Source organism: Macaca fascicularis, chromosome 15 (genome assembly GCF_037993035.2).
Source record: "Macaca fascicularis isolate 582-1 chromosome 15, T2T-MFA8v1.1".
Lineage (NCBI taxonomy): Eukaryota > Metazoa > Chordata > Mammalia > Primates > Cercopithecidae > Macaca > Macaca fascicularis.
This window is the reverse complement of record NC_088389.1, coordinates 105,389,256-105,404,323: the sequence shown is the minus strand read 5'-3', so window position 1 is coordinate 105,404,323 and position 15,068 is coordinate 105,389,256. Positions and strand designations below refer to the sequence as shown.

At 40.4% G+C, this 15,068-nt stretch overlaps 1 protein-coding gene across 2 annotated transcripts in view; it reads right to left on the bottom strand.

Moving 5' to 3' along the window:
* Positions 1-408: 408 nt before the first annotated feature.
* Positions 409-15,068, bottom strand: part of RORB (RAR related orphan receptor B) — a 194,369-nt gene continuing 179,709 nt past the window's right edge. For both annotated transcript variants that reach the window (XM_005581939.5, XM_045373109.3), the window contains exon 10: positions 409-6,409. In XM_005581939.5, the coding sequence (XP_005581996.1) occupies positions 6,254-6,409 (156 nt within the window). In that variant the 3' untranslated portion in view covers positions 409-6,253. The remainder of the gene's footprint in view (positions 6,410-15,068) is intronic.

The following is a 15,068-nucleotide window of genomic DNA, read 5'->3' as shown; positions in this document are numbered from 1 at the left end:
CAAACTCTTTGGAGCAGATTTAATTGACAGCCCTGTCCCTTTCTCAGTCATATTACAAAAAGAAGCATACACTTAACACCAATGACCCGTCAAGATGCTTAAACTGTTACAACCAGTTTCCATTAAAAAATTGAGAAGTACATAACACGCAGAAAGGAAGCAAGTACATATTTGCTCTTTGTTGATTTCCCCCTCTAAAAAAATTGTTACAAAGTCTTATGCTTAAACAGAGACATAGAAAAATCAGTGTACTCACTGTCTCCAGTTATTTACAGCAAAAATTACAGAGACAGCATACATTGTATTAGACCTTCCACAAGCATATATTAAAAGTAATTACATTTGAAAAAATATTTTTATTTTTCCTCTACATTTCTACAATACATACTCAGTTTTCTGTGGGTGTAATTTTTCTTTCTTGTGTGTGTGTTAATCAGATGAAGCAGACGGCACTGTGCTTGGATGTGGGATTTGTAGCTTTCCAGACATACCTAATGTGTGTCTACGGTATGGTTGTGACAGAGGCACGCGAAATGCTTGCCACCAACCACCGCCAGAAGAGTATAGTTGAATACAAGGATCGTGCTGCCCAGCTGGGGTGCAGATGCCCCGTGCGGCCCTGAGCGGGGCTCATTCAATTCCGGTAACCCTTGTGCTTTATTTTTGGCCATGAGAACAATCACTGAGCTGCTTTCTCTGATCCACTGGAGGCCATGCTTATGGTCACGCAGGAGGCAAAGATTGCTATGGCCCATTCACATCGGAGGAATTTCAGCAGCTTAGGAAAAAAGTGCACAAATAGAAAACCCCCATCTGCTGCATAGGTCCACGGTCTGCACTTCCAAACAATGGAGGACTACATGATCACGACTATAGAATAGATTCTTCACATACGACGAAGGGAAAAGAAACACTTGTCACAGATATTGAAATCACACAGTTAAAGAAACACGTCGAGACCCAAAAGAATCAAAGTCACATATTTGCCTTTCAGAAAAAAGTGGCAAGAAATCTAGCCCCCTGGCTCTATGAAGAAGGGAGTGTGGGCAAGACAAGTTGAAGTGCCTTTTAGAAGCCATCACTAAATTGAATTGTTTTCATTTTTAGACTGTTGGCTATTTTGTAAACTGACCTCCTGTTATATCCTCTAGTTGTGACAATCACATATGAAAACAAAATAGGTATCAGAAGGGGAAGATCTCCATCCCCTCCTTCCAAAACTAATATCGTTCTAATATCGCCCAGGGTTGAATCTGGCCGGACTTGCTGCTGTTGAGCTGGTCCCAGATGCGATGTTGCTTTAAACCAGAGGCTGCAAGCTGACCATTTACGGGCCCTCTTCTGCTCAGTGATGTATTTGTTTGGTCTGCACTAAGCTCTGAATCAACTGCCATTATGTGTAATTTCAGAGACTTTATAAAATTCGGAAGCTCTAGCAGCATTCAGCTTCAGCTAAATCGTGGATGTCCCTTTTTCCACAGGGCATTTCCTGGCCAGCTTGTCACTGGGCTGCTTCACCCATTTGCATTAAGCCCCCCGGCCCTTTTAGGCTTTCGAATTTTCAGCCCCTGCTTTAAATGGTAAACTACCCTCTACCCTGTACCCTCTGGTCCTGAGAGCCAAAAATGAATAGAGTGTCAGCTTTTTTTTTTTTTTGAAAGACCCCCATAGTTTCCCACATCAGGTCTTTACTCTAGTTGCTGCTTATACTGGCAGTTGGAAACAGAACATGAAATAGCACTTCGTCTAAAGCAGATGGTAGGCTTTCCCCTCTTCTTTATGCAGGGGACTTTGTGCAGAGTTTCACTACAGAAGCACACTTTAAAATTATTGCTGTTCTGTTGGACGGTGCTTCTGTCAGGGCACAGACATCCATGGCCTGAATTGACTGTCAATTGTAGCAGCTTCCTTGGAAATAAAAGTTTATAGAAAAAAAAAAAAGAGTCAGGAAGAAATTATTTCTTCTAATTTCCAATAGAAGTAGACTTTTTCCTTGCTTCTATAATGAACGGAAACAAAGAACATAGAACAACACTGCCATTATTTGCATCTGATTGCTGTTTTTGAAAAAAGCTGGTAAGTTTTAGGTTGTCCTTGGGACCCAAGACTTGTTTTTTGCCTTCAAGCCTGGGACACATTGCATTGTAGAGAGTGAGCATGAGTTGATCTCTGTGGTTTTCTACAAACAGTTTAACTTGACTGCTGTGAAGTTACGCTTTGAACAAGGCAGCTACGATAGGAAATGTACTGACACCTCCCTGGGACCTCTTGTTAATATGCAGAGTTTATGATGATTTAAGATCTCTTAGAATCTACCAAAGAAATCTAATCACTCAGGAGATTGTTATAGTCTCTGATTTTACCTACTCCGAGGTACTTTAGTCCAGAGCCCTGAACGCAGTGCTAAAACAAGGGAAATTCAGACAGGGTATGTTTGTGGAGAACATCTCCACCTTCAGCTTTCAGTCTTTGGGGGATAAAAGAGCCACCGAAGGCAGGGCGGGGTGGCTCATGCCTGTAATCCTAGCACTTTGGGAGGCCAAGGTGGGTGGATCACTTGAGGTCAGGAGTTCAAGATCAGCCTGGCCAACATGGTGAAACCCCATCTCTACTAAAAATACAAAAATTAGCCGGGTGTAGGGGCATGTGCCTGTAATCCCAGTTATTCGGGAGGCTGAGGCAGGAGAATCACTTGAACCCAGGAGGCAGAGGTTGCAGTGAGCCGAGATCTCATGCCACTGCACTGCAGCCTGAGCAACATGTTGAACAAGCTCTGTCTCAAAACAGAAAAGGAGCCACAGAACAAGGGGCACAAAGATTAGCTGAGTCATGGACAGTACAGGTATATGTGGGTGTCAACCCAGATTTGGAATCCTTTCCTGTTATATTTTCCCTCCAAAATTTCCCTTTTTTTTTTATGGACCACAAATACACTGAAGTTTGAATTCACCTAGTTTCACCTCCCTTGTCCATTTTATCTAATGCCAGTTAGATTTCTGTAATTTCCTTGTTCAGGATTTGTATAGAAAAGTTTGGATTTGCAGGGAGATAAAAATTCCTCGGAATGGGACAGCTAGATTATTTGGCTCTTAGCGGAGTTTAAAAAATGAGACCAAGTTGTCCTTACTTGGATGCAACTTTTCAGCAAGTCCAAATAATTCAGTCCAGTTTATGACATGAAGTTACTGCTTGTTGGCCTGAAAGCCTTGTCAGAGAGGTGCTCTCAGCGGCATAGTTAATGTATGCCATTCACGTTTTGTTGTCATTTTCCCGTTTTTAATTTTTTCCTCCTTCTTGATGTATTTTTTTTTTTTTAATGAAACATCCCTGAGTGGACACAGTGCAACATCTGCATCGAGCAGTGATTGTCATTTATGAAGCACGAAGTGAGAAGCCCAGATTGTGGATTTTTTTCTTCCAGTGCACACTTGATCATGAGTATTGTGAACATTTGTTAGTCCTCATGGGGAAGGAACAAAGTTCTGGGATTGTAGGTACAAAATACCTTGACATACAGTCATAGGAGATCTTCGAAGGGCAGCTTTTTAAGGCTTTTTACCATTGAAAACATGACTGGATTCTCTTTTAAGGGAAGGTTGGGCAACTGTAACCCAACCTAGAGATCTCTTCTCTCAACTAAGTGGGCTGAGTACGTCCTGGTTGCCATTGTTTTGTTCTGGTTCAGATGCTAGCTCTGTTTCCTTCCTCCCAGCTTCAAAAGGTCCATGCTGTCCCAATGAAATGCTTACACTAGTGGAAACAACACAAATTCAAAAGCAGTACCTCCCAAGGTAAATGTGGGGAACAATCTTTTTCCTATATCACCCATGGGAAAAGGGAGGAAAAAATTCTGAGCCACTTCATCAATTGAGCGAATTTAAATCCTCTAAGGTAAATTGGAGGAAATAAATAATTCCCTCTGCAACTGAGCAGGAATTACAGGCTGACAATGGAAAACACCAGGCCAACAGAACAATGAAAACAAAGTTTGACATAAGTTCAAAGCTCAAAGGGAAACACCAAGTAGACACATGAAGCATCGCCTATCACAAGCCAATCATAAAACATACATTGCATTTGGAAATGGCTTGGTTTAATTGAGTGCCTTCCATTACCCTGTTTTCCTAGCAATCAGTAGAGTAATCTTTCCATTAGAAGGAAATATGACTCTGGGAATTAATTCTTTATACAAAGAGCTAGCAGGAGTGACATTTACACCAAAAAGAATTGAGTCCCTGTAGCAGCATAATAAGCAGTCTACAGCTGTCTTCTTAGAACCAAAGGTAATTTGGTTCAATGTAGTTAAATTAATTGAATATAACAGTAGTTGAGAAACAGATTCATTATTTTAAAGCCTTTTTGTTTTTCCCCATTGGTTTAGAATTCATCAATCATGAGGTGAGAAAATGTTCCGTTTTCTAAAAGGAAAAGGCGACACTACTGTTTTGATCATCAATCAAGAGTTCTGTAGTATCTTGGAGATGCTGCTCAACCATGAACTTCAGGAGAGCACAGAGATTAAAAAAAATAATAATCAAAGTTTCCACTGATGGAAACTTTACAAAGCAGGTGTGTGTGTGTGTTTAGCAAGGAGAAAAGGGCAGTTCTTTAGGAGTTGGTGGCTGGGATATGCTTACAGGAGACCATAATTGTCATTGTCTTATACACAAACTTCTCTCCTAGTTTTTTTTTTTTTTTTTAAAGTTTTATTTTGAATCAGAAAATACCAAAGGTATAGGTCTCCAGGACACAGGCAGAGCAAATTTCTTAGAATATATGCTTTTCTTATGATTAATTTCATTGGTGAACAGGTGGAGAAGTGAGAATTTGTACAAGGAAGTCTAAAATCTCCGATCCCAATGTCATCCTTGTATTCTTTACTTCTAAAAATTGCTAAAAAAAAAATTCTAGGGTAAATGGACGATATAATTGTAAACTGCATAGGAATTAGTTTTGCCTTTGGGGTACATTAGATCTCCAGAATAACACAGATCTTTTTTTTCTAATCTGTCGAGTTTTTGCTACATTTTTATATTATAGCATTTTATAATACGCCTCCTCCTTTATTGCCACTTTTCCTAATAAAGGTATTAAAGAGAAGGAATATAAAGATTACTTCTTTACTTTAGGTCTTCTCTTTCTATCTTTTCTTGCCAAAACATGGTGAGAGAGAAAATGTTTACATGAAATGGCATTGTTGCCCTGGGTTCTGATTTATTCTTTTAATGTTTCTAGAAAAAATTGCTGGTAGTCATAATCCACGGATTGTAGTTTTCAGTTGAAGACACAATAAGCACTGAAATCAAGCTTCCTTCACAACTGGAAATCCAAACAAAAAAAAGTGTGTTCTGGTGAAAAATAGAAAATACCTACTGTTTGGTCAAAAAAGTCTTGGACCTTGCAATATTATCTGTGGCCTAATTCTTGAAACAGGAAAATGGCTCCATATACTGCCCCCTTCCCAATATGTACCATCTTGACAAGGCTTTGATGTCACTGACAGAAATAGAGTTTGTATACAGAGGCCACACATTATGTTGATTCCTTTGTAGACTTATTTCTGAGTTCGTACCATCCTGCCATTGACTATAGATGAAAACTCTGGCTGGGAAAACAAAATCCTGATTGTCTAACATAAAGGTAACATATAACACAGAAGGTAAATCGTAGAAGAGAGCCTGACTGAACCTCCATTGCTAGTAGGTATGGTATTTAAGCCACAGTGCATGTGCATGTATAAGTAATAGTCATATATAATATTCTCACATATTATATACTTATTACATACATGCACAGTACTTTCCAAGACAGCTACAAATTTACACATGCATCAACTACCTAAAAACATAGAAATAGGTAAGCCTATTTAGTGGAATTTTCTTAAATTATATTTGAACAATCAACAGGAAAAGTAATCATGTAAAGTACCGCTCTTTTCTTGTATATATCTACAATAAAATTCTATAAACAGTTGTCTCCCAAAACATACCCGAATAAAATTAAAAAAAGGATAACACCCAGTGTCCTATATTTGTATATTTATGGTCATTTCAAAAACAAACAAACAAATAAAAGAGCCCCACTCAGGTGCATATTTACATTCTTCAAACTGTAGCGGTGAAAAATAATTCTATTAAGTGCAGGACATTCCTAATGTTGCAGTAGTGACATTTTTCTTAAGTCTTCATGAACACATTGCTTTTGTCTTAATGGTGATGCATTCCATGACTATGAGACAGTTCTCTTGTCCCCTTCATTTGCAGCCGGTGGCACAGTCAGGATTAAAGAGCTCCTTGTATAACGGAGGAAACAGTGTATTCACTATCTCTGGATGAGATTGCTTAAATACCTGCAGCTTCTCCCCGTGCAAGTTGCAAACTGCCGTGATGGTTGGTATCTTGGCTATTAACTGCAGAACGGAGAGACAGAGAGGGAGATAGAGAGGGAAGCTCATTAGTGGAATCAGTGTCCTTTCTGGCCCCAGATGAAGGTAAACGGCTTTGGAAAAAGATGTTCAGAAAGAAAGAAGGCTCACTTTCAGCTTTTTCTCTTAGAACAAAACAAAATAAAATGTACTCCCTGCCCCTCGCCACTCCATCTCCTAATGGAAAAATAAAGAGTAAGGAAGCAAGCAAGAAAACAGGACCAAGATCCCTGATTCATTGCTCTTAAATGAGTATTTATGAGAGGTTTTCTAGTTTAATAGTTTTCCAGTTTAATAGTTACAAGTGGGTGCTCTGTAGGCAGGCTACCTGAGTTCCAAAAGAGCTTAGTAATGGCGTAGCTGTCACTTTGTCTGTGTCTCAGTTTTCTCATTCATAAAATGGGCTTACTAACAGTACCTACTTCATTGGGTTGTTGTGTGGACTGAGGGAGGTAATTCCTATAAAAGTGTTAAGAACACTGGAGATGTGAAGTGTAATTGTTAGTGAACACTATTATCACCCGTAATTTCCCATAGATTTTCGCGACATGAATTTGTAGCTTTGGAAGATGATAATATTTAGGGATATACAACCAAACTGTATGAGGTGTAATCTATAATAATCTGGACTGCTTGGCTATCAAGCTCACTAGCCCACTTGTATAGTGGCTCTCTAATCCATTTCCACTGTAATGCATAATATGAAACACATGGAGAATTTGGGAGGTCACTGGCACTCAGCTTCCTTAGGAAGGTGTTCTAAAAATGAGTGGAAGGATATCCACTTATACTTGTTAGGTTTTGATATACGTATCATGTAAGATGTAATTTTTGGGGGTTAAGATACCCAGAAGACAGTGTTTAATAATAATTTAAATGCTGTGTGGGTCTTAGGAGATGAACAATTCCAGCTTTTAACACACTTATAGTTTAGGAACACTTCGAATCCATCACTTTTGTGTCAAAATTAGCTTAAACAAAAGTCACTGTGATTAAATTATTGTGAGAGAAATGTTCTTGTGTAGAGAACACTCTTATAAAAGGTAAGCATGATAGCTCATATAGCTGACTAAAGACACACTCGAAAGTGATGAAAAATACAATTAAACAAAACCTATTCTCGTCACCAGTTAGGCTCATCATCATATTCCCTACCCTGTTCAATGACAAGAATCCATTTTAGCCTTTGAAATAAAAGAGGAAATAGATAATTAGTTGCCTTGTGGTTTTTAAAAATCAGTAACTTCCACTCTTTCATTAACTTTCCTTTTAACAATTAATGACTATATAACCATACTAGGAGCAATTTAAAAACAGCATCAGGATGAGGGCTGTTGGCTCATTCAGTAAAGGGATCTAGAACATGTAAAGAAGTTTAGAGTTCAGACTTTCCAATCTTGACCATCTCCACTGCTATTTAAAGACGGGGATAGACATGAAAAATGAGGAATCTTTGTCAATAGAATGGATGCTAAATTTTAGACTGAGAATCAAAACTTTATCTCCAACATTATGAATTTTTTTTTCATTCTTGATACACCACAAGGAATTGCATGCCTAATAGGTAGCAGGCACCTTGGCTAAACACTAGAATGCACAAAACACTATGACTCTTGTCTCCAGTCTACTTGATGAGACTGATGAAATAAGTTTACCACACAGTCAAAAGCAGACTGAAAAACTGCGGTGAGTGCCAAGGAAGAATAGCGGGAGGAAAAGTGGGATGGAAGAAGGTGCTCTGACTTGTGGCAGGCCCGGGAAGGCTGCTCTGAGAAAGTGACATTGAAGCTGTCATGAGCTTCTGATGGAAGAGTGAGAGAGCTAATTAGGAACTGGGGCAGAGGGTACATACATAACATGCCCTAGGATCACGCGCAAAGATGCTGTAGCACTTGGCACTCTGGAAGAACCGAAGGCAGTTCAGGGTTGCTGGAGCAGTGGGTGAGGTAATGCCAGAGAGGTGTGCATGGCCAGATTATGTAAGCCCTCATAGTTCACGTTATGTTCTCTGAGAGGGTTTTAAGCAAAAAAGAAAGATGATTCAGAGTCCCATTCTGAAAGGCTCACTTTGGGTCCAGGGTGGAAAACTGTGTCTTTTCTATATTTTCATAGGTACACAGTGTTCAAGTGTCCACTTAACTAGAGTCGCTTGGGAAATTATTCAAACTCTCTTAACCAGCTGGCTCACGCAGAAGGAGACTACAAGAATTTAGGAACAGTTCTTGTACATTGTAATTCTCCCTGAAATAGCTGTTGAATGCAGAGTGGCTTTGAACACTTTCTACAATCATCTGCAGTTGAATTGATGATGTGCAGAGCTCCTGAAACTTCCAGACGCAACTCTATAATTATTGTCAATCTTGTCAATAAGAGTGACTGAGGAGTTCTTAAAAATGCAGATTACTGGGACCTACTCCTGGAGGATTCAGTTGCAGTGAGTTTGGGTGAAGCTCAGACTCCATGTTTGGAACAAACATTCCCTGCAGACACCGATGCAGTGGGTTCATGGGATCGACTTTGAAAAACACGGCTTCCGGGGTTCAAATTTTATAAATTTACAACTGGTTTTCAAAATTGAAAAGTTGAGCCAGGCACAGTGGCCCAGTTCTGTAATCCCAACTACTCAGGAGGCAGGAGCAAGAAGATAGCTTGAAGCCAGGAGTTCGAGACCAACCTGGCCAACATAGCAAGACTTTGTACCTTAAAAAATTTTTAAAAAGTAAATTATACATTGAATTTGAAACAGTCCTATGAACTATGTGTAGAATTAGCTGGTTTTCCAGGAGGCAGACATGGAAGTTCTCACATGTAGAGAGGGAAGGTTCCATATGCTTAGAGCTATTAGTTTGGTAGGGGTCAAGTAATGCAATTTCTGAGTTCCCTGTGATACACAAATACTACATAGAGAGGATTAGTCTGTTGATAAAGAACATGGGCTTTGGAGTTGGGCTGCCTGGGTTTGAATCCTATTTCTGTCCTTTACAGCTATGTGATCTCTGGCAAGTCACTTAACCTCTCGGCTTTCTTATCCATCAGATGGCGATTATAACAGTCCCTGCCTCAGAGGGAGGTTGTGAGGATTAAGTGAGTCAACAAAAATTTTTTTATAGTGGTTCCTGACACACAGTGGTGATCTATGTGGTAGCTGTCATGCTTCCACTCCCACAGTCTGAGATCTCTCTCTTCCTTTCAGGAGAGGAAGAGTCAAGGCCATGCTTTTCAGTCAAAGGACATGGAGGGCAGGAAGCCAGCTTAGCTCTGAACCAAACTCCAAAAGTGGAGTCATTAACCAAAAGTTAATGCATGGCAAAGTCAGCCATTGACGTTTATTGAAATGAAAAAGCAAAATCATATTGATTTTTCATTCTCTTACAGCAATTCAAGTAAGTTGCTTATTTTACTAACTGTGACTCACAATGTAGAATCCTATGTATAACAATTCTTGAAGCATTTTTTGGCTCCTTTAGTGACAGGGTGGTGTGGGACATGAAATGTATAAGAGGATGACTGAAACTCTTTTATAGTTGCTCATTTGCCCTGGAAATATTTAATTACGTGTCTGGTTTTGGGATGTTAATATGGACTCTTCCTCCTTTCCTGGAAGAAAACTGGGATTTAAGAGTCTGGTTCAGGACCCAGTTCTGCCTTCTTTTATGCAATTTGGATCTAGTTCCTGTTGCTCATCTGTAGAATGGGCCAGATGGTGGGAATTGCTTTCTGTTAAAGAGCACCCAGACCGCTTCAGCAAACAGCACCGAGAAGGCAAAGAGCTCTCCCAGCGTCCGTGCTCTCGGAATAGGCTGACTGCAAGGCACCCAGTCGGCCGTGGAAACAGAAGTGCCGACAGAGGCATCCATCACTCTGAGGCATGGTGGGCCAGGAGGCCATGCGGAGGCGGCAGCAGCACTTGTCAGAGCCCAGAAGAGCCTGGTGTAGAGAGCAGCAGGCAATCACTTACTGCTCATTAATATTATGCACTGCAGCCAGGGGACCCCCATTTCAAAGGGAGCTCAGAGCAGCCTCCACAGCAGTTAATAGCTCAACAACTTTTTAAACAGCTGGGGAAGTGATCCAGAAGCACTTGGAGATGGAGGGGGTAGTCAATTTGAAATCATCGTGAAATTCCTTCACGTTTAAATAATCCCCATAGCAGAAGTAGACAGAGGGTCTATCAAAAGGCATTTTCACACCCATGTCTTTCTTATGACAAGCATTTCTTATGAGAAGGGAGCTTTAGCTTCGACCTACAGGGGTCTCCAAGAAGAAAAAGCAGCTGTTTGAGAAGAGATAATAATCCTATGCTTCTCTCCAGAGGGCGGTTTTATGAGAAAATTCACAATTTTGTAACTGGTACGTTTGATGTTAGAAAAATGGAACATGCAGAGGGTAAAACTAGTGATCTTGTTCATGCGGGCTTCCAGGCCACCAAGTGCCCTCCAACCTAAACCAGGAAGCCAGCAATGGTTTGATCAAATTGGAAGAAGCTTCAGGAGCACTAATGAAAACAGGACACATAAAGTGAAGCTGAACACAGCAATTTCACATGTCCATTTGATTTTCTTTTCTTTGTTTCTTTTTCTTTTTTTTTCTTTTTTGTTTTTGGTTTTTGTTGAGCCAAATCTAGTTGGATTCGAATTATAACATTAAACTTGAGATATCTTTCCAGGTCCTAAGCCCTGCCCCCACCATCCTGACTCCATCCTTAGCATCTGTGTGGCAGTGCCTGTACTTTCTACCCTGGGCATGGCTGACCAAAGTGGAAGTGGACACTTGACTCAGCTGGGGCTGGAATAGGAAATCAGACTGAGAGTCAGCAAGCTGCTGTCTAATTGTAGCAGAAACTACCCGTAACCTAAGGAGCAAAGAACTAGCCATATTTCATCACGTGAACCAGGGAGGCACAGAAAACTGGTACTCAGAGAGGGAGAAGAATGAAGTAGATACCTATGGAGAGATAAGTGTGTAAGATGAATAATTTGGAAGGCTTCCCGATTCATCATTCCAGTACTTTCCTGATTGATGGCTGCATTTTAAACCTTGGGTTCTGTGAGATACTGCTTCATTATTTGTTTTATTTTTATTTTTTATACTTTTGCTTAACCTAGTTGGAGTTGGTTCCTCTTGTAACCAGAGTCTTTTTTTTTTTTTTTTTTTTTTTGACAGAGTCTTGCTCTGTTGACAGGCTGGAATACAGTGGTGTGATCTCGACTCACTGCAACTTCTACCTCCCGGGTTCAAGCAATTCTCCTGCCTCAGCTTCCCGAGTAGCTGGGACTACAGGTGCATACCACCACGCCCGGCTACTTTTTGTATTTTTCGTAGAGATGGGGTTTCACCATGTTGGCCAGGATGGTCTCTATCTCTTGACCTTGTGATCCACCCACCTCAGCCTCCCAAAGTGCTGGGCTTACAGGCCAAAGAGTCTTAATGAATACATCAACTTGCAATTTGATGAATGAGGAGTAATATCAAAAGCTTTCTTCTCATTTACGGGCCATTAATCTGATGGACAACCCTTGGAATTTCTGGATGTTGTACCATTAGTATATGCCAGCAAACCATAAACAGTTAAAATACATTGAAATAATCTGGCTTATCAGTGGAGTTCCTCAAGGAAACCTGCCATGTGTTATTCACCACTGTCTCCTTGCACCTGGCACGTAGTACCTATTCATAATAAATGCAGGTTCAAACAGAAAACTATCCCAGGAGAGAGCTGGCTTTCTTCAGTCTAGATTTGAAATTTAAAAACTTGGGGGATCTGTTGAACTGTTTTCTATAATTTTGCCTATTCTTGCATTCGTTTAAAGTATATTTACTGTTGGGAGGAAGCGTGAGGGAGGCTTTGGGGATGCCAGTTTTATACCTCGGCAGTGGTCACACGGGTATGCTAACTTTGTGATAATTCACTAAGGTATGTACTTACGACTTGGGAACTTTTCCCTATGTGTGTTATACTTTTTTAAAGTATAGACATTTCGAAATATAAAACAAAGTCCTGACCAAATAGAAATGTGAATGGGGAGACTAAGACCACGAGTCACATTGTCTGGGTAAGGGCTCCTCGAGTGCTGATTAGACAGACTATGCTGTTCAAGATGAAAGTGAACCCAAATCTCTAGTCACACCTGCTAGGAATTCTAATATAACACCCAGGTTTTTTGTTTTGTTTTGTTTTTTGTTTTGTTTTTTGGGACGGAGTCTTGTTCTGTCTCTCAGGCTGGAGTGTAGTGGCGCGATCTCGGCTCCCTGCCACCTCTGCTTCGTGGGTTCAAGCGATTCTCCTGCCTTAGCCTCTTGAGTAGCTGGGATTACAGGCGCCTGCCACCATGCCAGGCTAATTTTTTATATTTTTGATAAACGTGGTTTCACCGTGTTGACCAGGGCTGGTCTTGAACTGGCCTTAGGTGATCCGCCCACCTCGGCCTCCCAAATGCTGGGATTACAGGCATGAGCAATGGTGCCTGGCCCATCCCATTATTAATCATAGTGAAGTCTATTTTGATCTCAGTGAGAAAGTGATAAAAATCACTATAAATGATCTTTTGCAGTTTTCATTGATCTCTCAATCACTGGTCCATAGACTCCATCTACAAATCAACATGATTGTTTTCCCTAAATCTGAACGATAATGCACTACCAATGTGACCAGAAATGATTTCTTTCAAGTACAATTTCAATTATTAACATGCAAAATAGGATTGTTTAAGCCTTCCATCTTTTAAGCTTTTTTTTTTTAAAGTAATTCATCATTGTTATAATAGGAAGACAAGCTTCTCTCTCATATTGATGATATAGTCTTGTTATCTTTATGCTAGAAACAAACACAGGAGTTAAGAAGTTAGTGAATCTGTTGGCATGTACCTTTCCCAGCTCAGCTTACTGCAATTCTCCCTGGGAACGTGCAGAGGTCTGAGCTGGAAAGAGACTATCTCTGGGCCTCTCAAACATTTAGGAGTAGCTGCCAAAACATTAAGAGTTCAGGTGCTGGAAGCGGCTTAACTGGGTTCAAATTCTGGCTCTCCCACTTAGAAGCTGCTTAACCTTAGGCAAGATATGTAATCACCTGAAGTTTCAACTAATGAGAGTATAGTTTTGAGAATTAAATGTTAATCTATTTAGAATCTATCAGCACAGTGCCTGGCCCAAAGTAAATGCTCAATTCCTTTCAACTTTTGCCATTCTTTTTATCAGTCATGTGATTCTGATCGTGTATTTCTTTTCACTGTAGTCAGTGAGGCACTTATTTTTTTCCTCCACAGCATGTGAACTTGTATCTCATCTATGTCTATTTATCTTGCATATTTGACCTGCAGTAAATATTTATTGAGTGAACAAAAATGATAAAAATGAATTTTAGAAACACTTCCTACTTTGCCCTATTTCCACGTGAATGTTTCTTTTGCAATATGAAAGCCGTGGTTCTGATGTTGTATTAATATATCACACTATCATTATATCCTGCAAAGTGAAGGCTGCATACTCTAGATAGTGTCTCACCTGAAAGCTGAAGGTAATGCTCAGGTTCCTCACCTGGATAAGAGGATTTTGCTCAGACAGAATGATGGAAGCAAGAGAATGTGTCTGGAGTAGGCAGGTGAATCTCCCTCTTGTCTGAACCTCAGAGATTCTAGATCAGCCATGTCCAATAAAAATAAAATGTGGACTACAGATGTAACCTAAAACTTTGCAGCAGCCACATTATACAAAGTTAAAAGAAAGAACAGGTGGAAATTAATTTTATAATCTATTTTATATAACTTGAAGTACCTAAAACATTATTATTTCAACATAGAATCATAAAAAGTATGAATGAGATATTTTCCATTCTGTTTTAAATCTGAACTCTTGAAATTAGTATATATAAGTCTAAAGGCCTAGGAAGGAGAATCTTGTACCGTAGATGCCCAAGGTAGTGCTGGCCACGGCATAGTAGGTCAGAAGTCAGGAAATCAAGGGAATGCCTCCCTTTCTCGTCTTTCTGCACCTTGTTGGAATGGGATGGGTGCGTGATGGGGAAAGGTGGACTTTGTACACTTGATTATCCGGAGTTAGACCAATCTCCTCTCTCTATGTCGTAGCCTGTATGGATTACGTCTTTTTGAGAAGTCTGGCTTCTTAGCAGTCTGTGGGGGACCCAGAGAAAGGCCTAGTGTTTACTCTGGGGCTCAGCTGTGTGAGGGAGGATCTGCCTGCTCTGTGGCCCACGTGGCAATGGCAGCGAATCAAGCAAACTATTTGAGGAGATGAACTTCAAAGTTCAAAGTTAGCACAGGCTTCAGTCATTCTTCTAAGTCATTCTCTTTCCATGGCTACCCTTAGATTCCCACAGCATTTTCATTAACATGACATAACCTTAGACTACACTAATTCCCTGTGGATGCAGGTGTGTGGTTAGGACATCTACATGGTTAGCAGGAGCTTAGAAAGAATCATGGGAAAAGAGAGAGCCCTGCGGGGGACAGGATGTAACTTTCTGACCAGCCAGAAACAGGAAGAGAGAGAGGGTGATTGTGAACTTCAGCAAAGTAACTATAGACTCCTCTACATCCTAGGAGAATTAGAAAGGATTTATCAGCATAGAGCTATGGGCCTAAAACCACCCAGAGGTGTGGTGTGGCCCATGATTCCTGGAAAGCTTGCA